The sequence below is a fragment of the Candidozyma duobushaemuli genome (assembly GCF_002926085.2).
Source record: "Candidozyma duobushaemuli strain B09383 chromosome Unknown A_B09383, whole genome shotgun sequence".
Classification (NCBI taxonomy): domain Eukaryota; kingdom Fungi; phylum Ascomycota; class Pichiomycetes; order Serinales; family Metschnikowiaceae; genus Candidozyma; species Candidozyma duobushaemuli.
This window is the reverse complement of record NW_020289901.1, coordinates 1,488,540-1,512,646: the sequence shown is the minus strand read 5'-3', so window position 1 is coordinate 1,512,646 and position 24,107 is coordinate 1,488,540. Positions and strand designations below refer to the sequence as shown.

General features: G+C 46.1%; 6 protein-coding genes and 1 non-coding gene across 7 annotated transcripts; 3 read left to right on the top strand and 4 right to left on the bottom strand. All coding sequences in view use genetic code 12, as the record gives it.

The window, feature by feature from the left end:
• Positions 1-322: 322 nt before the first annotated feature.
• Positions 323-393, bottom strand: CXQ87_000680. Its single transcript has one exon. It is a non-coding gene; the product is annotated as a tRNA-Gly (tRNA).
• A 1,815-nt stretch (positions 394-2,208) lies between these two features.
• On the bottom strand, positions 2,209-5,712 carry CXQ87_000678 (uncharacterized protein; the record flags this gene model as incomplete). The annotated part of the gene is made up of 3 exons (XM_025479249.1): positions 2,209-3,372; positions 3,405-4,483; positions 4,887-5,712. The coding sequence occupies 3 exons, from the start codon at positions 5,710-5,712 to the stop codon at positions 2,209-2,211; spliced, it is 3,069 nt and encodes a 1,022-aa protein (XP_025338722.1).
• Positions 5,713-6,265: 553 nt separating this feature from the next.
• Positions 6,266-7,825, top strand: CXQ87_000677 (SNG1 family protein; the record flags this gene model as incomplete). The annotated part of the gene is made up of 1 exon (XM_025479248.1): positions 6,266-7,825. The coding sequence occupies one exon, from the start codon at positions 6,266-6,268 to the stop codon at positions 7,823-7,825; it is 1,560 nt and encodes a 519-aa protein (XP_025338721.1).
• A 173-nt stretch (positions 7,826-7,998) lies between these two features.
• Positions 7,999-17,696, top strand: CXQ87_000676 (uncharacterized protein; the record flags this gene model as incomplete). The annotated part of the gene is made up of 2 exons (XM_025479247.1): positions 7,999-16,071; positions 16,119-17,696. 2 exons carry the CDS (start codon positions 7,999-8,001, stop codon positions 17,694-17,696), a joined length of 9,651 nt encoding a protein of 3,216 aa, XP_025338720.1.
• A 105-nt stretch (positions 17,697-17,801) lies between these two features.
• On the bottom strand, positions 17,802-18,322 carry CMD1 (calmodulin; the record flags this gene model as incomplete). The annotated part of the gene is made up of 2 exons (XM_025479246.1): positions 17,802-18,248; positions 18,281-18,322. The coding sequence occupies 2 exons, from the start codon at positions 18,320-18,322 to the stop codon at positions 17,802-17,804; spliced, it is 489 nt and encodes a 162-aa protein (XP_025338719.1).
• A 943-nt stretch (positions 18,323-19,265) lies between these two features.
• Positions 19,266-22,649, top strand: CXQ87_000674 (deoxycytidyl transferase; the record flags this gene model as incomplete). Its single annotated transcript, XM_025479245.1, has 1 exon — positions 19,266-22,649. The coding sequence occupies one exon, from the start codon at positions 19,266-19,268 to the stop codon at positions 22,647-22,649; it is 3,384 nt and encodes a 1,127-aa protein (XP_025338718.1).
• A 28-nt stretch (positions 22,650-22,677) lies between these two features.
• Positions 22,678-23,949, bottom strand: ALG1 (chitobiosyldiphosphodolichol beta-1,4 mannosyltransferase; the record flags this gene model as incomplete). Its single annotated transcript, XM_025479244.1, has 1 exon — positions 22,678-23,949. One exon carries the CDS (start codon positions 23,947-23,949, stop codon positions 22,678-22,680), a length of 1,272 nt encoding a protein of 423 aa, XP_025338717.1.
• Between the last annotated feature and the right edge of the window lie 158 nt (positions 23,950-24,107).

Below are 24,107 nucleotides of genomic sequence, written 5' to 3'. Positions count from 1 at the left end.
CACGCAATGTGATATACTTGACACTGTTGGCTTCCACGTAGGTTAGCAAAGCTCAGAACAAAAACTAGACTCCAAGCTCGACGATATTTTGAGACAAGTCAGGGTCTATCGTCTATACTTTTCAGTTATGAACTGCATTTGGATGGTGATTTTTTCCTTCAGTGCGAGCGACCGGACAAGTCCACCTGCAGGAGATTATCGGCTTTTGGTCGCCGAAGTGGAAATACTACCTCACAAGATACTATCGCAGAACCACATCAGATCTCTTCTACTTCAAAGCGGGTGTCATTTCAACTCACATTAACAAAAAAATAAAAAGAAATGCGCAAGCCCGGAATCGAACCGGGGGCCCAACGATGGCAACGTTGGATTTTACCACTAAACCACTTGCGCGCTACTTGCTTTTTGTGGAATATAGAGACTCTTGAATAGCCACATGCTGGTCACGGGGTACGGGTCACATGGTCGAGAAACAAAAGTGAGGAGCTTATTAGCAGGTATAGACATCTAGAATCGGCGTTTCATAATAACTCGTACCTGGTTTCGAACATTTGAGTGCTTGATTAGCGGGTATGCTTCTATAGCGATATAGAATCCTCTCTTAAAAAAAAAAAAATACATCCTAAAATAGAAGGGGTTGTACGAGGCGTTTACGTGGTTGATTTACCGAGGTGTCTATTGTTTCAAAGAAATTGAAGCCGCTTTTGGACATAAAAAAAAAAAGGGGTGGTCCTAGTCTCAACTTATCGTCAATCCCCATAAGAGATCCCTCAGACGAGCCATAAAACTTGATAGCACAGCCCAACACAATGAGTACTGAAGCCACATTAAGCCGTTCTCAGATTCTCGAGATGGCCCACCACATCACTCCCTACAGAGGCGACGGCAATCCTCGGTGCATCCAACAGTACATCTACGCTGCCCTGGACCGTTTCGATGGGCATCCTGAAAACGAGAGACTCCTCATTGAGATGCTGCTCAAGGGCCAAGCCAAAACTTGGGTTAGAGAATGCCAGGAGAAACCCGAATGGCTGCAGTTATCCGGCCAAGAGGTACTCGACCTTCTCAAGGCAACATTTTACCCGGCTGACTACGCAGAAACTGCGATCCGCAACATCACGCTGTTGAAGCGTGGATCCAACTCCCTCGCGGCCTTCCTTAAGGAATTCACCCAGTTGTCCCGAGAGATTCCCGCAGGCGCCTTTAGCGACGACGCACTTTGCGTCTTTCTTGCCTATGGCTGCGGTGAACCTTTCGCTACAGACCTTAGACGTTGTGGGCTCACCACCTTCCAAGAACTGTTCGATTACCTCCAGCGCCAAGCGGACACTTCAGAGTTTCTCTCTGAATACAACATCTCGTCGTCTAACGAAGGGACGAAGTATCACGCATCGACAATTGGTCAGGTCGTAGTGAGCAAGAAAGGGTCCGCTGTCGCCGTGAAGGACATTGCAACCATGACCGAGGCGGAGATCAAAGCCATCAATGAAAGAGCTAAAGCATCCTTGATCTGTCACTACTGCAGGAAACAGGGACACTTGAAGCGTAATTGCCGGTTGCGGATTACCGAATCACGCAGAAACAGGAAAGCCCAGTCACAGGGAGACAAGAAGTAGCATTTTTTTGGTGAGGCCCTAAGGCATGCTCTTAAAGTGATAGAAAGTACTTCGTTGTAAAGGCTGTATTTCCACACTGTTTGAGTCCATGGTAATCTGACAGTAAGGTTGCAGGTCAAGAGAGCAGAACGATTTGTTTCCTGCCATTTCTCTGAGGAGATCGCCAGTGTGGGGAATTGAATCAAGGTCTTTGACTGTATGGTGATTCAAAGCTCGGTAGTCCACACAAAGGCGCATGGCTCCGTCCTTCTTTTTGACGAGGAGTTCTGGCGAGCTGTCGCCTCAACTCCTTGAGTTAATAGTGGCTCATGCGGTAAGGAGACCGATTCAACGGTGTTGTGCCAGGTTTTTAGCAGAACGACATGACGAAGGTGATGCACCGGAGGAGCTGTATCGGGAAGGTTGTGAAAGGTAACGTCCGCTGTAATATGGCGGTTTTTAAGGGGTCATTGCCCGGTCTGTGGACACCATACTATTGCACTATATCATATAGTTATTCAGGTTAGACAATAAGATGACAAAACTTATAAACTCTTTTTCATTTAACTGTATATTTTGTATATGCTGAAGGGATTGCCAAAATTCAACACTCTCATACCCGCCAGGAGTTGAGAAGCTTGAGATGAAGATAAAGAGCGCTGGCACCTTTCATTCCTAGCGAAAAGAAGCGGAATCTCCAAAAGGTAGCAACAACGCCAAAGTAGAAGAGTGCGTAAATAATGAGCTTAACAATCTTTGGTGCCTTTCGGGCCACAGCGGTCTCAAGGACGTAACCAGATACAAAAATTGCAAAGTACAATGCTGGCACGTAATGATGCAAATAAGTCACTCTACCCATAAGAATGAACGGTAGGTAGTGTAACACATACCCAGCTATTGGAAAGATAAACTGAGCGATGAATCTGTTCCATTCAGCGCTTCTAACATTCAATTCAACAGACTGTCTTTGCCACATGTAGAGCGTTCCTGTCGCAAAGATGATGCTCAATACAATCGAGAGCGTACTGAACCAAGTAACGAATGGGTTGCCCATGAGGAAATACTTGGAACTGTCTGACCACCAGCCGCTCATTCTCAATCCAGTTCGCAAGATGGGCCATTCCCACCATCTTGACGCCAAGTGGTCATAATGGTCTGGATCAGGAATCAAGGCATTATTCGAAGCCATCATTCCATAATTCAACAAAATGAACTCCTTCCAGAATTTTGGCTTTGGAGCAACATACTTGGTTTTGGGCGATTCGAAATCATTATTGACATGATCTTCGATGTTCCACCACGCACTTTTATCATTCTTCAACAACACATTTTTACAGGTGACCTCGCCTTGTTGGAAGCCCCAGGATGGATAAGAATAGCCTGTTGTAGCCAAGTAACAGCCAAGTACCTTGTGACGCAACCTGAAGCTGGTCGAGATAGGATGAATCTCAGAAACATTTTCATTTTGGAACTCGGGGGATGGCGATTTATCTTGAGATTGAACTTCGATCACCCAATCATCTTTTGAGTCATTCACATCGATATTGCCGTAGCAAGAAGTCTCGTAATGGCCCTTCAGCACTGGTGCTGCGATGGAGTGGGAATGCAAAAAGCAGCCACGTTCTTTATGCATCAACCTAATGGTGTCACCATCTTTGACTAATGTCTTGTAGTCGAGAATCACATTTGGATTATCTTCATCGAAATCAATTGTTGCGAATCGTCCTTTGATAGCATTTTCCAAATCGAACTCGATGAGGAACTCGTTATTATCATCCTTGTAGCCATACGTCGTTATTTGCTGTTGACGAGACCCTCGGGATATAGGTGTGGGTGAGAATGCAAAAGGTTGGGCAGAAGGCCTTGCGAACGAAGGGTAACCAAGGAGCCATATGCCACAGAACGAGGTCCGTTTTTTAAGGTGTTACCCTCCAATTGGGCCTGAAGCAATGTCGAGATAGAGCCATCACCTGGTCCTGACCGGTTCAAGACCTGGAAATGAACCTTGAAGGCCACGACATAGATGACAAATGGGATTGCAATTAGTGTCACGATCCTCACGAACCAATGTCTGAGGTAAATTGTCCAGGAAGTGACTTTTTGCGCTCTAAATTGCCGCTCCAAAACTTCGTAGAACCGAATGAGCAAGTCATATATCGTGTAAAGTCCCACTAGAGCAGTGACGAAGAGACCCACCCATTTAACAGAGCATACACAGCCAATCGACACACCTGTGAAGGCCAACCAGAGACCACCCGAGAGGCTGAGAAGCTTGTTTCTTTGATTGAGCTCATGGATTTTACTGAGGCCAAAAAATGTGGTCACTGTGAAAAAGAGAAGCATGGAGTCCAAAAGGATGAACTTGGACAACGTGAGGGACAACATCTCGAACACAACCAGCAATGAAATATACCACACGGAATATAAAGAAAAGCCCAAACTCAATGCCGTAAAATAAGCAAAAGGGGTGCAAAGAATACCAAACACGCAGTTAAAGTATCTCATGGCGATAATATTGAACTCGCTAGGGAACTCTTTTCCACTCTTGAACTCGAATGAGCCATCGTAGCCCGCTAGCCAGCCTGAGAGACCAACGAGTAATTTTCCAAGAGGTGGGTGAACATCGAAGTAGAACTCATGTTTCAAGTAGTGGGAACCGAATTTTCCAAAATGAGCTTCATCCCAAATCACCTTGGGAGCGTCACCAATTCCATAGAGCCTCACGTAAGCCGACACTGCAGTGAGTAGCAATGGATTAAAAATGTAGACAAATATGTTCAGCACGGTCCACCAGTTTTTGCCTCGGGATTCATCGATGGAGAGCGACGAGGTCTGTTTGATGATACTATCGAGATCCTCACTACTCGCTATAGTGCTTGAATTGGCGACTTGGTTCCGGTGCCTTAGCGTGCCTATATCATGATAATCTGTGCCCGAGGTAAATGATTCCCTGGGGCTAGGAGACATTGTACAGTCTAAAGCAAAGTTGGAGTAGAATGTGAAGGTGGAAGTGGATATTTCTATATAGGTCGCGCAAGCGGACACACGGTGGTGAGAAGCCACGACGAGGGCGTCGGGCCAAACAAAAAATAGAAATTAATGAACAGCGAAAGTTGGCTCGGGCGACCCAATTTTTTATTGCATTTCTGAGGAGTGAAGTTACTACTGCCCGGGGCTTCCCCTATTGACCGTAGTCTCTAATTGGTTTCACCCACCTCTGCATCGAAGACTCTAATTCCATGTGTTCGGAGAAATTGACGAGACCGCCGAAACATCAAGATTGCCACTTACCCTCAATAGTAGTGATTGAGGGACCGCCAACAGTTATTTTATCCTCATTGTGAACGGTAACTTTACCCTGGCGACCCACCACAGTGCCTTGAGAAATGCTTACCTTGCCCTTCAACTCTCCAGTAGCAGCTAAGAAAGCCCCGACAGCTCCCAGCCCAGACCCGCACACTGGGTCTTCGTTCACCTCCACAGCGGGAGCGAAGGTTCTCAATTCATACGCATCCTTTTGCTTTTGAGGCCCCAAAACTTGAACTCCAGTGATGCCCCAGGCTTCAGAGACCTGTCTTATTCCGCCTTGATTGGGTCTGAGCGAAAGTACGGTCTCAGCGCTGTCGAGCCGGAGTGTGAGCCATTTGGGACCCACGTCGAAAAGAATCGCTTCGGGTGAGGTGTTTTTAATCTCTCCTTGGAAAAGATGCTTAGTAACGGCGGTTATATCACCAGGCGTACGCAATTGCTTAGCGTAGGGAAGCTGGAAAGAGATGAGGCCATCAGCTACTGTGAGCTCGACCAAACCAGCACCGCATTCCTGGTAGATTTTCCCATTCTGTGGCTCGATAAGGCCTGCTTCGAGAAGGGCGTGGCAGGTACCTATGGTTGGATGGCCCGCAAAGGGCAATTCGTGCTCGTGGGCGAAAATACGGACTTTGTAGCTGGCATCCTTGGTGGTTGGTTTCACAATGAAGGTAGCCTCAGATAGGTTTGTCCAACGGGACATCTGGGCCATTTGTTCAGTGGACAAGTCGTCGGCATCAAAGAAAACCGCCACAGGGTTGCCCTTGTATCTTGAATCGGCAAATACGTCAACCTGTTTGAATAGAGACATGGTTTAGGAGTATGCTATTGAAGTAATCATGAAGGTGAGTCAGTCGCACTAGGGTAATGACACATTGACGGGGTTCACGGCGCTACCACGTTTACGATTAGAAGAAACGGTTGAAGCAACGGAGTTAAAGAATCATTATCTGGTAGCCGAATTCTCCGAAATTCCAGCGAATTTGGTCTGTATCTATGATCTTGATGGAACCGGCCTGCCGGGTTGATTGTGCGTCAAACGTACGGCATCGGATCTCGTAGTTTCCGATGTCGCTTGTGCAGGTCCGTAGCTCTAAACCTCGGACGGAGCAAGACTTTTTTTTGGTTTTAAACGGTAATAACTCCGCGAGGTATACGGCTTCATCATCTCCAGCTTGATCACCTTGAGCTATTTCGTTTTCTTATAAATACACGGCACCACGCAAAACCGCTGTTTTTACATATCGAGATTGGCTCAATCGCCTTGCAATTTCAAAATTTCGCCTGTCGTTATAATCCCGTCTGTTGTATAAAAGCTTATCTAAGCGCTTGCAAGTCTTTTCCTGCTCACTCATCTTCGCTACATGTCACAACCGGAACACAAAATAAAGCCAAAGGAAGCAGACTCCCTGCTGCCAAAGGAAGCAGACTCTCTGCTGATGGCCTCTGGCCAAAACTCCAATGAACTAGATGTCAACGAATTTCGTGGCGATGCTGATGAAACGAATCATTTGGAGAGGTCACCCAGCATGCTACAAAAAATGCAAACTCGGTTGTCAATTTTCAACGACAAGCTCAAGGAGGCCCGAAAGAAGATTTTGATTAAGTACCTTCTCATCTATGCCCTCATGGCGTTCCTCATGCTCGGCATTTTTTCCATCTATTGGGGAACCGGTTTTGAAAGAGAGGAACGATACCACCGTCTTCGGATGTTGGTGGTTATTGAAGACGTCAACGTTGTCAATGATACACAACCGGTCATTGGAAACTCATTGAGGGAGCTTCTAGAGCTGCCCGAGGCTCGAAACTATGGTGGCTGGTTGATTCAGAACAATACGGAATTCAACGAATCGGCTGATAGACACGGAAACTCAGCCTGGGAAGAGGTAATGCGCCAGGTCCATCACCAAGAGTACTGGGCCGGGGTCTACGTTCGTGCTAACGCTTCTAACGATCTCAAAAATGCAATTTTGTCTGGAGATACGTCCTACAACGTCTCGAGCGAAACAGTAAGGGTATACTACGAGACCGGCCGTGACATGATGTCGATGAACTCTTACGTCACACCAAACGTTCAGAAGATGTCATCACAATTCGCTGCTAACACCAGCTATATCACGACTTCGTTGATGTCAAGCGAGGATCTTTCAAATGTCTTTGCCAACCAAAACGCACTCACGGTAGCCAGCACACCTCTCCAGTTCCTGATGGAAGATGCCAGACCATGGACGGATCCGGTACTTTTTGCTCCATCACAGGTGGGTTTGATTTACTTGATCATTCTTACCTTCTTTGCATTTAACTTCTTCAACGACGTTCATCTGACTGTGGCTCGTCTCGGCATCAAGACCGCTCAACTCGTTCTCTATAGAGCCTTGTCGTCCATTATCAGTTTCTTCGTCCTCAGTTTGATCTACTCCCTTGTGACATTGGCTTTTCAAGTCGACTTTGAAAAGACTTTCGGCCGTTCAGGCTTCCTTGTGTATTGGATGACCAACTTCTTGACGATGTGGGCTGTCGGTGCCATGAACGAGGTCATGGCCATGTGGTGTATTATGATCTACCCACCAGTTCTCGGCTTCTGGATGTTGTTCTGGGTCATCATCAACATTTCTCCTACATTTACCCCCATGGCGATTTTGCCCAAGTTCTACAGATACGGTTATGGGTTGCCAGTGCATGCCTCATACGAGATCACCAAAGTAATCTTCTTTGACACTTACAAGGGTGCCATGGGCAGAAACTATGGTATTTTAATTGCTTGGGATGCCTTTGCTACCATTTCCTTGATCGTCACCTTCAAGATTTTCGGCCAGAAAATGGGTGGTAAGGCCAGAGCAGAGAGAGAGAGGTTGAAGGAAGAAGTGAGAGAAGAAATCCAAAACGAGGAGTCCGTGGAAGACATTCCCAGAGACAGAAATTAGACTCTATTTATTTATCCTGGACATACAATCAAATTCATAGTAGTTCGCAGTCAGCAATGGTGTCCGACACCTAGATGTAGTCTGAGTACAGTATGTTTACCTGAGAAAATAGTGGATCGATTTTTGCAACACTCTATTGCTAGCAGCCATACACCACGATACCCCTCTAAAGCATGTCCCATCCACATAAAGAGGACATCCGTGGTCAACTCTCTGACATCCAGAAAAAGCTTTTCGGAAGCAACAAGGAGAAGGCCACTGCTCCATTACAGCTGCCTGATGCAACGCAGGGTGCAAGACAACCCCCAGGTCTGACGGGCAGCAGCTCTTCAGTGCCTAGATTAAGACAGAAGTCATCTTCATCTCATTTGGGGAAATTGAGCAACTCGAATAGGCAAAACACATTAGTTCCACAGCCTGCTCCAGCATTAGGACCCGAATCGAAAGGCCATGACATGAACTTTGTAGTGGGGTTGAGTGAGAACTTGCTCACAGAATGCCGTCGATTGACTGCTGAAAACAACAAATACAAGACCAAATTGAAGGGAGCTGCAGAGGAGCTCGCCAAGTACAAGAACCAGGTTGTTTCATTGACCAACTCGCGTTCCTTTGCTGCGAGTAACGAGGAGCAATTGAAGGACAAGAACTGGGAGCTCGAAGCTACAGTAACGCATCTTAACGAAGAGATCGAACAACTTCGCATCACAAACGACAAGCTCGTCAAGTCCACAAACGAGTCAACTTTACGCATTACATCCATTCAGAAGGAAAATGACGAGCTTCGTCTCCAGCACAACAAGTTAGATTCAGATTTGCATAAGTCCAGGGATTCTTACGAGAAAGAAATCGCTGAACTCAACTCACGAATCAGTCTGCTCAATGACGAGAACGACCTCCTTCTCGTGAAATCGACAGAGAAGGCTGCAAAGGGTACAACCGAGCCCGCCCCCATTGTCGAGAAGAAAGCTAAGTTTCATGACATTCTGACCTCAGAAGACATAGACCCTGTTGACCTAGACAGCATTCTTACTGCATCGGAAGCACTTCCTCACGAGCCAGACTCGAGTTCTTCCAATACAGAGCTTCGGGTGGAGACTCTCAAGGCTAACCTCGACCATGCCCACAAAATGGTGGCCAAGTTGAGGGGCGCTTTGCTTAAAACTAGGTTTGAGACCCAAAGTCCACTGACCAGGGAGACTCCTCGCAGCAGCAAGAAGTCGAGGCAGAAGGATTTCTTCCCTCCACCCTCCAACCGCTCATCTGCAATTTATTCACCGGCAAAGAGAAACTCCAAGTTTCTTGTGTTAGATGATGAGAGTGGTGACAATTGGCCTCAAGATGAGAAATGGGAAGATTACATCGAGACAGGTTCGGCCACACCATCAAAACCAGTGCGTCGTCTTGAAAGCTGGGACGACGATAGCCCTCAGAAAACGCAACAAGACGTTCCTCCTCTAGATGACTCCGAATCCTCTTCCGACTCCGAAACTGAAGATATGACTCGTGCCAGGAGAGACATTCGCCTGGAATTGAGCAACGTTGCTGGGTTGACTGACGAGCAAGTTCAAAAGTATGCTAAGGATAATCACTTGGTTCTTGTTCAGCAGGATGAATATGCCAAATTGCAGTATAATGACGTTAATGACATTTCAGAGGAGAGACTCAAGGGTGTGACAGAAATCAGAGGTCTTGTCTGTTTGAGCAAGAAGGAATACAACCGCCTTCTTGATGAGGAGGAAATGAAGCTTAAACTCAAAGAGCGGGGCCTTGTTACAATCGATTCCCAAGAATACGAAACCATCACGAAAGATGCGACGTCGTACCTCAATCCTGAGGTTGATTATCTCACCGCTGCACTTGAAAAGCATGGCTTACAGACTATCGAGCCGGACTACCTAGGAGTCCTCAAGAAGAATGAGGAGCTTGTCTCACGCCCGTCAGAATCCTACTTGAGGTCGAAGTGTAAAGAGGCTCAATTGCATACCCTAACGAATGATGAATTCAAGAATCTTAAAAAACTAGAGGCGGACCACCTCAACCCCGATAAAGCCTATCTCACTGAGAAAGCCAATGAACTTGGTATGATCCTCACTTCATCTGCATTCTATGACGAGCTTGTGGCGCGTGCCGATGAGCCTACCGCTGAGCAAATTATTGAGCATGGTTCCAAAAGAAATCTTCATGTATTGGATGATGAGAAGCTTCAGGCTCTTCAGTCCCCTCTGTTGGATGATTGGAAAGCCAAGGCAGCTTCTTTCAACTACACTGCAATTCCTTCCGATGAGCATGATCAGCTCCTGAAGCTGGCATTCGAGCCAACACTTGACAGCTTGAAGTCTCATATTGGTAAACATGACCATGTTGTTGTATCAAGAGGCGACTTCGAGAAACTCAATGCGAATGCTAATCAACCTCTGTTGTCACATCTTCGAGAAAAAGCCGAGGCACAACTGCATAGCGTTATACCCACTGAAGAATTAAACGGCTTGAGGACTAAGATTGACAATCCTACGATCGAATACATAAAGGAAAAAGCAACTGGTCACAAGATCATTGAGAATGGGCAGTTCATGTCTCTTCTCCAAAAAGCACACGAGCCATCTCTTGCTCAGGTTCAAACTCACGCTGAGAAGCACGATTTGGTGACAATGGATAAATCCGAGTATGCCGATCTTTACAAAACTTTCAACGATCCTTCTTTCGAATTCCTCAAGTCTAAGGCAGTCAGTAAAGGTTATCAGTTGTTGAAGTTCGATGAATTGCATCGCCTCCGCGATATCGAACTTTCACCATCTCGTGAGTTTATTGCATCAAAGGCAAATAATATGGATTGTTCTGTTATAAACAAGACTGAGCTCAAGAATCTCGAGGAGTTGGCTGAAAATCCTCCTCTTGAACGTGTTAAGTCCCTTTTAACAGGTTTTGGACTTTGTGCTATCGAATCAGACCAGCTTACATCTTTGCGCAAGCAATTGAACGAGCCATCCTTCGAGGAAATCTCGGAAAGAGCTAAGAGTGTTGATTCTATTATTTTGAAGACCTCTGAGTACGAGGAGATCAAGCATGCTGCTGCAAACCCAAGCATGGAGCTCATCAACACTAAGGTTACCACAGACGGCTGTATAATAGTTTCGAAGGGGGAGTTTGAAGATCTCAAGAAACTCGCAGAAAACCCATCCTTGGAATTTATTGAAGGTCAGGCTGCAAAGATCAATATGCTGGTCATACTGAACAATGAACTTGAGAGCCTTCGTACAGAGGCTGAAAGTCCTGGAGTCGAGACTTTAGAGAAACACGCGAGCAAACACGACAAACTATTGTTGTCTAGAACTCAGTTTGCAGAATTAGAGAGACGTGCTCAGCAACCATCCTTATCAGAGATAAAGGAGCATGCTGAGCGTGCAGACCATGAACTCCTACCAGTTGTGGAAACCCAAAAACTTAGGAATAATCTTAATGAGCCAAGCTTAGATTTCATTCAGTCGCACGCATCGAGATTGAGCCATGTCTTACTTTCGTCTTCCGATCATGAATCTTTGACAGAGACTTCGAGAAACCCATCGTTAGAGAAATTGAAGGAAAGAGCAAAGGCTTTGAACTACGTTATTTTGGAAGCAGATGCCTACAAGAATTTGAAGGAGGATGCCTCTGAACCATCAATTGAACTCCTTCGCAAGCATGCAGCTGGTCACTCGCATGATGTAATTTCTCAAGAAGAAGTTATGAGGATGAGGAAGACTATTGATGAGCCTGAACTTGATTTCATTCAACAACACTCCTCGCGCTTGGAACATACGGTACTTTCCCATGACGAGTACGCAGCCCTCAAGACCGCAGCTGAGGAGCCCTCGTTCACTACGATCGAGAAACAAGCGGCAGCCCTCGATCATGAACTTATTAAGGCTGAAGACTTTGCAGCCTTGAGGAAGGCGGCTTTGGAACCAGATGTGCAAGAGCTCTCATCACATGCCAAGCGTCGTAATCTTTTGCTTATCAGTGCAGCGGAACATGAAGAACTCACCAGGAAGGCTACGACGCCGAACGAAGAAGAACTTAGGGAATGTGCTGAGGGAAGCGATTTTGTGTTGACAAAGAGGGATGAGTTTGAGCAACTCCAACAGCAATTGCATCAACCTGCAAAGTCTTATTTGGATGAAAAGGCAAGTGAGATCAAATTCAAACTAATTGCGGAGGACGACTTTGAAAATCCTTCAACGGAGTATCTTGAATCCAAGGCAGCTAAAGTTAACATGCGTGTTCTTTCAGAAGATTCTTTCAACAGTTTGGAAACCCTTGCAAAGCAGCCATCTTTGGAACATATCATTTCACAAGCTGGTAGGTTAGAGCAAGTGGTCGTTAGCAAGTCAGAGTATGAGACTCTTCTTAAAGAAGCAAGAGAACCTACTCCCACTGCAATTACCTCAAAAGCGTTGGCACTCGGGCTATGTGCCATTCCTTTGGCCGAGTATAACTCTTTGAAGAAGACCTCGGAGGAACCTGATCCTACCTGGATCGCCAAGGAAGCCGAGAAGCATGGAAATGTTGTCATAGAGAAGAGGACCCATGATGAGTTACGTACGCTAGCTCATCAGCCAGGCGTCGATCATTTGACAAAGTTGGCCACCGAAAAGGACAAATGCTTGATCGATATAACCCACTTTGAAGACCTTGAGAGACGGGCTCAAGAGCCCACATTGGATGAAGTGAAGGCGTTTGCGATAAAACATGAGGGTGAATTCATGCTTAAGAAAGATGCTGAAACTCTTCGAATGCTAGCTAACTCACCTGATATTGACCGTGTCCGCGAGCATGCTACCAAGCACGATCACGTTCTTTTGGCAACTTCTGAGTATACGGCCCTTAGTACTCCTGATATTCTGAGGTTATCGGAACTTGCTCAACCACTCAATTTGTCTCTAGTTGAGAACAATGAGCTCGAAACTTTGAGACAGTTAGCGTATGAGCCGCAGATCGGGCATCTTTCAGAGAGGGCGCTCAAGCATAACCACAGTGTTGTACCTACTCAGGTATATGACAGCATTTTGTTAAAGGCAAACAATCCAGATCTCGATCATTTGAAGAGTCGTGCCGCCTCTCTTGATCATGCGGTGATCAAAAAGTCTGACTACAAGAGGTTGCTCGGGTTGGCAAGTACACCGGATGTGGATCACGTTAGAAAGCAAGCTACTCGTTTGCAGTTGGAGCTCGTTCCCAAGGAAGAGTTGGTGTCTCTCAAAAAGTTCTATTTCCCTGATGTCGACTCTCTCAAGGAGGGAATTTCCAAGCATGGCATGGTTGCTGTTCCTACCACAGAATTTGAAAAGCATCTTGAGGATAAAGAGAGGCTCAATACCATGAAGCTTGTGACGCACGACGAGTACGACAATTTACTTTCAATATCTAATGATCCGTCCATTGCATTTTTGGAGGAAAACGCTGATCGGATTGACAAGGCTTTGATCAGTAAAGCTGAACTTGAACGTTTGTATCATAATGACGAAGAGCCGGATATTGACTTTTTGACGAGGCAAGCGGAAAGACATGGATATCAGCTTGTTGCGGATGATGTGTATCACTTGCTTAAGGAAACTTCAAGCTCTCCTTCACTTGAGTTCCTTCTCACTAAAGCACAAAATGCTGGTCAAAAGATTATTTCTCAGGAGCAGCATGACCAAATGACCAGAATTGTTCAGAATCCATCGATTGACCACCTCACTGAGAGAGCGTCCCAGAAGCAGATGTCTTTGATCTCGAATAATGAGCTTCAGAAACTTAAAGCCACATTCGAAGATCCTGGAACCGAATACTTATTCCAAAAGGCAGAGCAAAAGTCGTTCAAGCTTCTATCCTCGGACGAATATAGAAAGCTCATAGACGCCATTGAAAACCCTTCGCTCAATTACTTGGAGGAAAAGAGTCAGTTGAAGAACCAAACTTTGATTGAAACCACTGAGCTCACAGAGATGAAGAAGAACTTGTCAGAACCATCTATTGAACTTCTTCGTCAAAAAGCTCTCTCCAAGAACCACATGATTCTTGAGAGTTCTGAGTTCCAGGAGATGAAGCAAAAAATTGAGGAGCCCTCTGAAAATGACTTGTCGGCTCATGCATCTTCAAAGGGCTTGGTGCTTGTGCCTTCAACTGATTACATTTCGCTCAAGGAGTACAAGTCCAAGGGTCTCGAGAAGTTGGCTGAAGAGAAAGGCTTCAAGCTTTTGAGTGCTGTTGAATATGAAAAACTACTTGATGACGTGAAAACACCTTCGCTTGATAAGGTCAAAACCGTTGCCACCTCTGAAGGTTTTATCATTCTCAAAAAGGATGAGCACAGCAATATGCTCGAGAAAATCGAGTCGCCAGCGCTTGATCACATCGAGAAGAAGGCAAGAGCCCACAAGTCTCGTGTCATAAGCGATGAATCATACGACGAACTTCATGAACCTCTATCAATCAAGATTGAAAAGGCTGGCATGATAGGGTTGGCCAAAGAAGAGTACGATCAGTTGAAGAATCCTTCGTTGGAAGCAATCAAGCTGTTGCCTCACGCAAAGGGCTTTGTACTTGTCCCAGAGTCTGAATTTGCTGTGCTTTCTCGCTCGCTTGAAGCCAAGCTTGAGGACGCAAGTTTGATCGGTGTACCCAAAACTGATTATCAGAAATTGCGTGAGTCTGCTGAATCACCCGCTTTTGAAAAGATTCGTGAAATTGCTTCCAAGCAGAATCATTGTGTTATCTCGAAGACGGAGTATGATTTGCTTTCCAAAGATTTGCTGCAGAGAGCACTGGAGCAAGGAATGACGTTGATAAAATCAGAAGAGTTAGAGGCTCTTAAGTCCAAGATTGATTCACCTACAGCTGATTTTTTGAAGAGTGCTGCCATTTCTGCTGGCATGATTGCTGTCACAAAAGAAGACTTCACCGCATTGACAGAGAAGGCGAACAAGTCTCTCGCAGACCAAGCCCAAGAACAGTCTCTTACAGTACTTCCAAGGGCCGAATATGATGACTTGATGGGCTCAAGACAACAGTGCGAGAAACTTTCGGCGTCTCTCGACGAACTTAAACGCCAATACGATGAACCTTCGCTTGAATATCTTCATCACAATGCTGCTACCAAAAATTGTGTCGTGGTTGACAATGCCGAGTACGACAAATTGAAGTCTCTGCATGAAACATCAATTTTCGATAAAGCAGCTGCTTTGTCAATGGTAGCAGTGCTGACAACTGAGTTCAAGAAGCTCAAGAGCAGTGCTGATGAATCGATCGAGGATCACGCCTCAAGGAAAGGATTGGCAATCATAAAGCCTACCGAGTTGGCAGAGTTGAAAAAGAAAAGCGAGTGTCCTTCGGCTGAAACTGCGAGAGCCCTACTTCAATCACAAGGAATGATTATTCTTCCTACAACAGAACATGACGTGTTGAAGGGAAGGGCCAACCGTACCGTCGAAAGTCTTGCAGACGAAGCTGGCATGATTTTGGTCTCCAAAGATGATCACGAAAGGAATGTCAAACAGTTGAGCGAGCCATCAGAGCATTTCATCAAGACGAACGCTGCTACTTTAGGCTTTTGTTGCATTGAGAAATCCGAGCTCGAAAACTTGAAGAAGGAGGCATCTCTTTCTGCTGTGAAAAAGGCAGAGATGTCAGGTTTGGCAACTATTGAAATGAACGAGCTCAAGGAATTGAGAGCAAGGCCAACAGTTCGTTCTATCGATGATCTTCAGCACATTGCGGAAACTCACGACAGCATAGTGGTTTCCAAGGCCGAATTAGATGACTGGAAAGCTAGAGCAAACCGTTCTATTGAGGAGCAGGTTGAAGGAACAGGTAAACTTTTGATCGCGTCACAAGAGTACGATACTTTGCTTTTGAAAGCGAACAAGCCATCCTTTGAATTGTTGACAATGCACGCTGAGAAAAAGGGACTCACATTGCTTCCTTCTGATGAACTCGAGGAATTGAAGACCAAGTCGGCGGAAACCCTCGAGGAAAAAGCCGAAAGACAAGGTGTTGCATTGATAGAGAAACCACGCTTGAAAGCATTGGAAGAGTCATTGAAGAATCCTCAAAAAGATGAACTTATCTCAAGATGTGACGCATTGGGTCTTTCGGTCATTGAGGTAAATGAGTTGGAAGAATTGAAGAATAGGGCTAGTGTCGACTTTGAAGAGCAAATAGAGGCTGAAGGTAAGGCGATCATGTCCAAAGAGGAGATCTCTCTGTTGAAAAAAGCTGCCAATAGATCGGTTACCCCGAAGAAGCGAAAGCGGTTCTCCTGAACGGTGGTTTCAAGGTCGTTACAGAGGATGAGTTCACACGGGAATTGAGTTCTAGGATGCCAGTACCACTTGGATTCGGAGAGATGATCAGTGCTTTGGAAACAGAAGGTTATTCGGTGAGTAAAGCGGATGAGGAGTTCAGAGACGCCAATGACTCCTTTGCATTAGACGTGACAGAGTTGAAGTGCAGTGCTGATAAATTGAATAAGGTCGTCGTCGATCGCGAGGAATACGAACGAATGTTGGAAACCTCCGAACAGTTGAATGACAAGGATCTATTTACCAAGGCAGGTGCGGCACTCGGTTTGTCTGTATTGAGTTCCGGTGAGTTTTTGAAGTTCAAGCAGAGTTTGGCGGAGAAAGACTCCAGAATTCATGAGTTATCGAGAAAGGCTGATACTCAGTTGTCCAAGGAGGATCTTGCTAGAGAGCTGGACAAGCTTGGTTTAGTGGTGGTACGTCAAGACGAGTACGCTACTTTGAAGGATAGATTGGCCAACCTCGAGGCTAGTCAAGAAAACGTTATGACTGAAGAGGAGATCAGCAAGAGAGCTGGAGACTTGGGTCTTTCAGTGGTCTCCGCCACTGAATTGCACAAGATGAAAAGATCTCTGATGATTGAATCTGACGTTGGACAATTGAGACAAGCTGCCAAAAACCTTGGTATGATCTGCGTCCCACTTTCCGCAGCAGCGTCGAATGCTATGGTTGCTGATGCAGAATCTGGATCAGTGAAACTTCTTCCTACCTCGGAGTACAACAGCCTCAGAGATAGCAACATCGACACGATTTCCGATGAGAAATTCAAGACTTACGCTGAAAAAAGAGGCTTCAAGCACGAATCGATGTTCCCAGTATTGCCCGTGAATGATGATATTCAGGAAACTTCACCATCTTCAAGAGGTGCCACTGGAGGTATTCCTCAGTCCAGATCGGTGGGCTCGAACTTGACGATTCATTCCAGGGCAAGTATGCTCGATTCAATCACAGGAATGTCTGTTGCAAGTAACATTTCGCTCACGGATAAGTCGATGATCCCGGTCATCACCCAAGTGCTTATTGGGGAGTATTTGTTCAAATACTACAGAAAACTCGGTCCACTCAGTTCGATATCGTCCACAAGACACGAGAGGTACTTCTGGGTGCACCCATACTCATTGACGCTTTATTGGTCCACTTCGAACCCTGTGTTGAAGAATCCTAATGCTTCAAAGAGTAAAGCCATTGCAATTTTGGGCGTGGAGAGCGTTGAGGACAACAACCCAATTCCAGTTGGTCTCTACCATAAGAGTATCATTGTGCATTCGCAAACCAAGTCCGTGAAGTTCACTTGTTCAAACAGACAAAGACATAACATCTGGTACAATTCGCTTCGGTACTTGGTGCATCGCAACATCAATGAATTGGATTTTGGTGGTCACCATCACCATAAGAAGGATTCTCCCGAGGCCGATCACAGCGATGAGGATGAGGATGACGGTGATGAGCTTCCTGACATGACATTCGATGCATCTAACAGGCAAGCATTGCCCAGATCGTCGACGATACTGAGAAGTTCGTCGCTCGGAAGATTCATGAGTTTGAAGAGATAGGTATTTACAAATGAAAGGAGACAAGCAATTGATTTGTAGAATTGACATACATAAGGCATTAGTTCGAAATGAAGGAGATGAGAGACCAGGCCGCTAGAAGGGCGCTTATTTGGCTGCCAACAACTGGGTGAACTCCTGGATGTCAATCTCGCCGTCGTTGTTGGTGTCAGCTTCTCTAATCATTTGGTCGACGTCGGCGTCGGACAACTTTTCACCGATGGAGGTCAACACGTGTCTCAACTCAGCGGCGGAGATCTTGCCGTCACCATTTCTGTCAAAGACCTTGAAAGCCTCGGCGATCTCAGCCTCAGAGTCGGTGTCCTTCATCTTTCTGGCCATCATGGTCAAGAACTCGGGGAAGTCGATGGAGCCGTCGCTGTTGATGTCCACCTCGTTGATCATGTCCGTCAATTCACTTTCTGAGGGGTTCTGGCCAAGCGATCTCATGACCGTGCCCAATTCCTTGGTGGTGATCTTTCCGTCGCTGTCCTTGTCAAAGAGGGAGAAGGCCTCCTTGAACTCAGCAATCTGTTCTTCGGACAATTTTTCGGCCTGCTGTTAGTAAAAAAGTCGTGATTTGAAACAGCGCACGCATTGGGCGCCTTCAAGGAGTCACCACATACCATTGTAATCTAGGGATCGCGTGTGGCAAGGTAGTTTAGAGAAAAGTTTGCTCTTGACACTGAGAAAATGAGTAGTCGAGCGTATCGTGACAGACTGCAGACAGCGGAGGTGAACAGAAGTAAGAAAGGCTGGGCTAGGAATGCGAAGCCTGGATCAAGGTTAGGATAGGCAGGATTGATTTGACAGGATTTACGATGTGATTTATACTGTGCTTCGGAAGTGAACCGAAAACCAAGTTCGTCATCTGCTCGGGCCGATCTATTTTTAGCGGCCCACTGTGCATCCAGACGCTAGGCACCCAGGGCCCTGTTCCACACAGGTGCCACAAACAGGGAAAGAAAACCGGAGCATTTCTGGAGTCATGGTCGCGCCGGAAGGCTGAGCTGGCGCGATTCGATCCGACAACCGCCCGCGAAGCACGAAAAGTTGGCGGTAAAGAGAAAAAATTCATAAAACTTGGCACCTCGGAAGTTGCGGATCTGTGCCATGGAAGCAATAGTCAATTTTTGCTCACAACGTTTTTTCGACCTTGCGGCCAATTAGTGGTTGGTAACGGCCGCATGCTGCAAACTCCGGCCACGGGCGACCTGGGCTTGTGGGTGGGGTAAATTAAGGATATGTCAAAAAACGGCCCTGGGGTTATGGTTAATGCCTCTATGTTCATGTAGCCGACCCGGCAATACTTCATGGCTGCAAACACAGCGAGCATGTAGTTGCATTGGATAAGTGAGGTTCTAGCAAACAGCGCCAATGAGAGAAATTCTTTCGAATTTTTAGTTTTTTTGGATCCATGGGTCCAATTGCCATTTTGAAAGTCTAATCGTAGATACTTTGCCGTTTTGTGACTCCTCAGCCGCTTGCGCAGGGTGGTGTCAAGGGCGCATACACTCTAACGTCTCTGCTCAATCAACTCTATAGCACACTGTGCAGCCAGCACAGCCCATCATGGACGAAACGTACGAGTCGTTTCTCCGCCTGTTGGACAACTCGCAGTTGCTCGACCATATCCAGGGCTTGAGCCAGGGAAAGGAGAAGAACTGGTCGTTTCATGGCACTTCTACACCTACTGCAAGAAAGCTGGGGTCGCTTCGCTCCACGGAGTCGAACCCTTTTGATGACGATTTGGATGACGTTCTACTAGGTCTCAACCAGGGGGATCCTGTGATGGAGATTACAGAACACACTGACGACGATGGGGACGCTGGAGGTGGTGATGAGGACGAAGAGGGCGACGACTGGGTACCGGGAAATCAGTTGATGAACCAAGCAGAGCACGAGCTACCGGAGGAACCGGGTGAAGAAGACGATGAAGAAGGCGAAGAGCCTCAGGAGTCGATGTTTGCCGACGTGGGGCCGCTTCACGAGTTCGGCGATTTCGGAACATACTTCCAGAACAAGCACCTCAAGCAGCAGAAGGCTGACGACGCGTACATTGAGTGGGAGCGAAAGCGGCGTGCTGCTGCCGGCGAGCCAATCGAGGGGGAGAATATTTTTGCCGGTTGCGTTGTGTTCGTTAATGGAAACACAGTACCCTCGATGGGGGTCATCCACAAGTTGGTCATTCTCCACGGAGGCACCTTCCTCAGCTACCTCTCCAGCAAAGGCGCCGCCACGCACATCGTGTGTGACAGGCTCACGCCGAGAAAACGGATTCAGTTTAAGAACTATAAGGTTGTAAAGGCCCAGTGGGTAGCAGATTGCGTCAAGGAGAAGAAGCTCCTTAATTGGCGTGACTATAGACTTATTGACGATATTGACTATGATCAGCAACGGCTAGGCTTTGCTGTGGCAGAAACATCATATGACAAGCAAGATGAGTTTCCAGACATCGAAGAGGCCGACGAAGAGGGTGACGAGGATGCCGCCGAGGAGGCAGCATTGCAGGAGGAGATTGTCGCCGAGACTACTGCTGTTTCTCCCGATCTTCCAGATACCACCGTAGCTGAAGCTGTTGAGCCTGCAATGCTTGACCCACTTGAAGGCCCAGCTCAGGACAGACCCATCGACCTCAATTTGGCACAAGAAAGATCGCATACTTCAGCGATGGATGCAAAGCATCCAGACTTTCTTAAGCATTTCTTTGCCAACTCCAGGCTTCACCATCTAAGTACATGGAAAGCTGACCTTCGGGCTAGGTTCTTGAGAATGGTTGCAAAAGATACTCTTCAGAATAATCCAAATGCGGCCAAAAATACTAAAACGGAACTTCCCGATGACAGCGTTGTGCTTCATATCGACTTTGACTGCTTTTTTGCCCAAGCATCAGCACTAGGCCATCCTGAACTTGACCTAGCCACAGATCCCGTCGCCGTGTCGCATGGCGGCAAGTCCTCCGATGTAGCGAGTTGCAATTACGTTGCTCGTAAACTGGGGGTGTCTAATGGCATGTGGCTTGGAAGAGCGAAAGATCGTTGTCCCCACTTGAAAGTTATCGACTACGACTTCAACTCCTATGAGAAATTTTCGAATTCCTTTTACAACTATTTACTATCGAAAAAGGTATTTGATTCAATTTTCCCAGTGCTGATCGATGAAGTCTTGGTGGATGCTACTTCTCATTGTAGAGGTAAAGATGCTGGTTTCATCAAGTCATTCTGCGAAGAAATAAGAGCTGACATCTACGGCCTCGTGAAGTGCACTGCCTCAATTGGTGCAGCAGCAAACGTCTTGTTGGCAAAGTTGGCCACCAAAAGAGCAAAGCCCAATGGTTACTTCCACCTTCATGAAGACGTCGAAAGTTATCTCGAAGACTGCAAAGTCACCGATCTTCCTAATGTTGGCTGGAGTATTGCTGATAAGCTAACGAACGAACTCAATTTGGATGTCCATCCAAAACAGCTATTAATTAAGGAAATTAAACACCTCTCTCTGCAGCGTCTAAGTACTGTCTTGGGCGAAAAGATTGGTGCTAGGGTCTACGAGATGTGCAGAGGTATTGACAAGACTTCGATCACGCTCGACCTAAGTAGTAGCGAAGCTCTTCTTGGAAGGAAAACCGTGTCGGTGGATGTCAATTTTGGAATTCGGTTTGACAAATTTGAGCAAGCTGAATACTTTCTCATGCAGCTAGCAAGAGAGCTCCACACTAGACTCCTTGCCTTGGGAGTTTGTGGATCTGTGTTGACGCTAAGGCTCGCTCGAAGAGCTCCTAATGCACCAAAGAACCCTCCCAAATTTTTGGGTCTTGGTCTCTGTGACTTCTTTAGCAGATCATCCAGAATGGGTGTCCCAACTAACGATTGGGGTATCCTTGGGTCAGAGATGAAAGCTCTTTTTCGAGTCATGAATATTCCAGTTGAAGATCTTCGTGGTATTGCAGTCAGTTTGGGAAAATTGGAGGATATAGAGGCTGTCAAAAAACAAAGGCAGCAACGTCTCGAGTTTAACAGACCCAAAGCTCGAAAGCCTGCAAAGCCTTTACAGAACTCTCAACTATTTGAGTATGCTGACACTGTCACAAACAGCGAGTCCATCGATTGGGATGTCTTCAACACACTTCCTGACGATATCAGAAGGGAGTTGAAGAAAGAGCTTTTGCGAAGGGGCATACCAGTCTCTGGAAAAGAGGCAAGTCCTGTCAAAAAGGGCTCCACCGGGAGTCCGGTAGGCAAGGTATATCTTCAACAATTATTCCCAACACAAACTAATGGTGATTTCAAGATTGCTCGAGTTGTTGAATCACCCAAGAAGAAGAGGAAATTGGGGATTTCACCTAAAAAATCGACATCGCCAGCTAAAGCACCCAGGTCACCGACTCCTTACAATGATACAGTGTCATACGATGAAGAAGTATTGGGTGAGATCCCCACGCTCATCAGAGAAGAGTTTTTTAAAGACTTGGCATGGCAAAAGAAAAACAAAAAACTCAATCTGGTGTCTTTGAGGGCCAAACTTGAGCAAAAGAAGGAGAACCTTAAGGCCATAGGTGATAGTGAGATAACTTCCGAATGGGTAAATGCTCAGCCAAGAGCTTTAGTGATCGAGGGCCTAGGAGGTCAGCAGTTTGAACTTTTTGGTATCCTTGAACAGGTTCAAGAGTGGGTCAGACTGTCTCTCGAGCATCAGGGACCACATCCTGATGACATTCAGATGTTCAGCGACTTTTTAATGAGCTTAGCATCCCAGGGAAATATCAGCGCATGCACAAGAATCTTATCAACTATTGAAAAAGAGATTGAACTCCATAACACGATGTTAGGTGTGTGTTCGAGCCTGCAAGCAGACACAATTGCTTCAGGGATATCGGACTGGCGCAAGAGATATGAAGAGGACCTCAAGCATGGCCTTGTGAACTTTCTTTCACTTAAGAACATTGAATTACGACTTTGAACGATAATGACTAATGATTTATAGATATTTACGATACGTCTGGAAATTTTGATCCAAGCTTTCTACTCCAATTTTCGTTCCATCTTCTTTTGCTTTCCGCCAATGCACCTCTTTTGAGCTTCTTCAATAGCTCTTCGTTACTCAAGACGTTCGTAATGAGACGACAAAGCTCCTCACTTTGTGACAAAGAGGTCTCATCTGGTACTATAAGGCCATTTGTTCCATCGACAACAAGTTCACCAATTGAAGGGAACGAAAGCGAAATCACAGGTACACCGACGCCAAAAAAATCAACAATTTTCATTGGCAAGTCGATACCACTCAGGGATGTGTGCAAGGAAATCCCTAGGTCTGCCAATGATAAGATCGTAGGATATTCCTCGGACGCAAGCCAGGCATTTTTTATTATCACACGCTTCAGAAAGTTGAGCTCTCTTACCTTAGACAAGAATTGATCTTTGAGAGGGCCTTTTCCAGTCACGATAAGGAAGACAGGGTTACTCTTGCTGGCCTCAGAATCGTCGTAACTCTTGAGTGCATCCAACAATACCCCAAAATCCTCATCGGGAGTGAACGAGGTCGAGCTCACGAGGATTTTGTATTGGTCTATTCCCGGGACATCCTTGAAAAGCAGATGGTCTCGGAGAAACTCCTCCTTGGAAAGGCCCGTTTCTTGAAGGGGTTGGAACTGGGTTCCAGGACGGTCATGCAAAGTGGTAATGGAAGAGGGGGAATAGCCGAACTCGTTTATTAGAAAAGATTTCATTGCATGGGTCACTGTAATGTTGAGCCAAGCGAATTGTCCCAATATCTTTTCATAGAGTCTTAATATCCTCACCAATGGGTGCTTTTCATTGTTGTACTTGAGGTTCAAGATGCTGTAGTTGAGGTTGTGCCAGTCAATGACCAATTTAGATGATCTGCTGAACAATTTTATGAAGACAACCAATACTAGTAGGAGGGGCATCGACGGAGGGTTTTGTATAACGTAGTAGTCTGACCCTCTTACATCCATGAGAAGCAGAAAGAGCTGGAATAGCTGAAGAGCTACCTTCTGAGCAGCGAATGCCAAGTATGGTAAATTGCCCTTGTTCTTGATGGGAACGATGGGACGAATGTCAATGTTCATGTCTTCCATCACAGATGCGGGGGGTTCGCTTTCCAAATACCCACAGAGATTCACATTATAATCGAGCTTCGAAAACAGAAGCGCATGATAATTCATTCTCGGAGAATGGCCCAAGTCACCTAGCACTAGAATCGTGACCGTCTTTCTGTTTCCATGAGGACGCTTGTACATGATAAAAGGAAGTATCATATAAACCAAAAAAGGAACACACAAGTAAAATCCGACTAGCCACCAAAACCAAGGACCGCTTCCTTGTAGAACATGACCAAAGCCACGATATTCTATGAAGCTGCCCATGCGATCAAGTAGGTGTGGATAATTGGAGATTG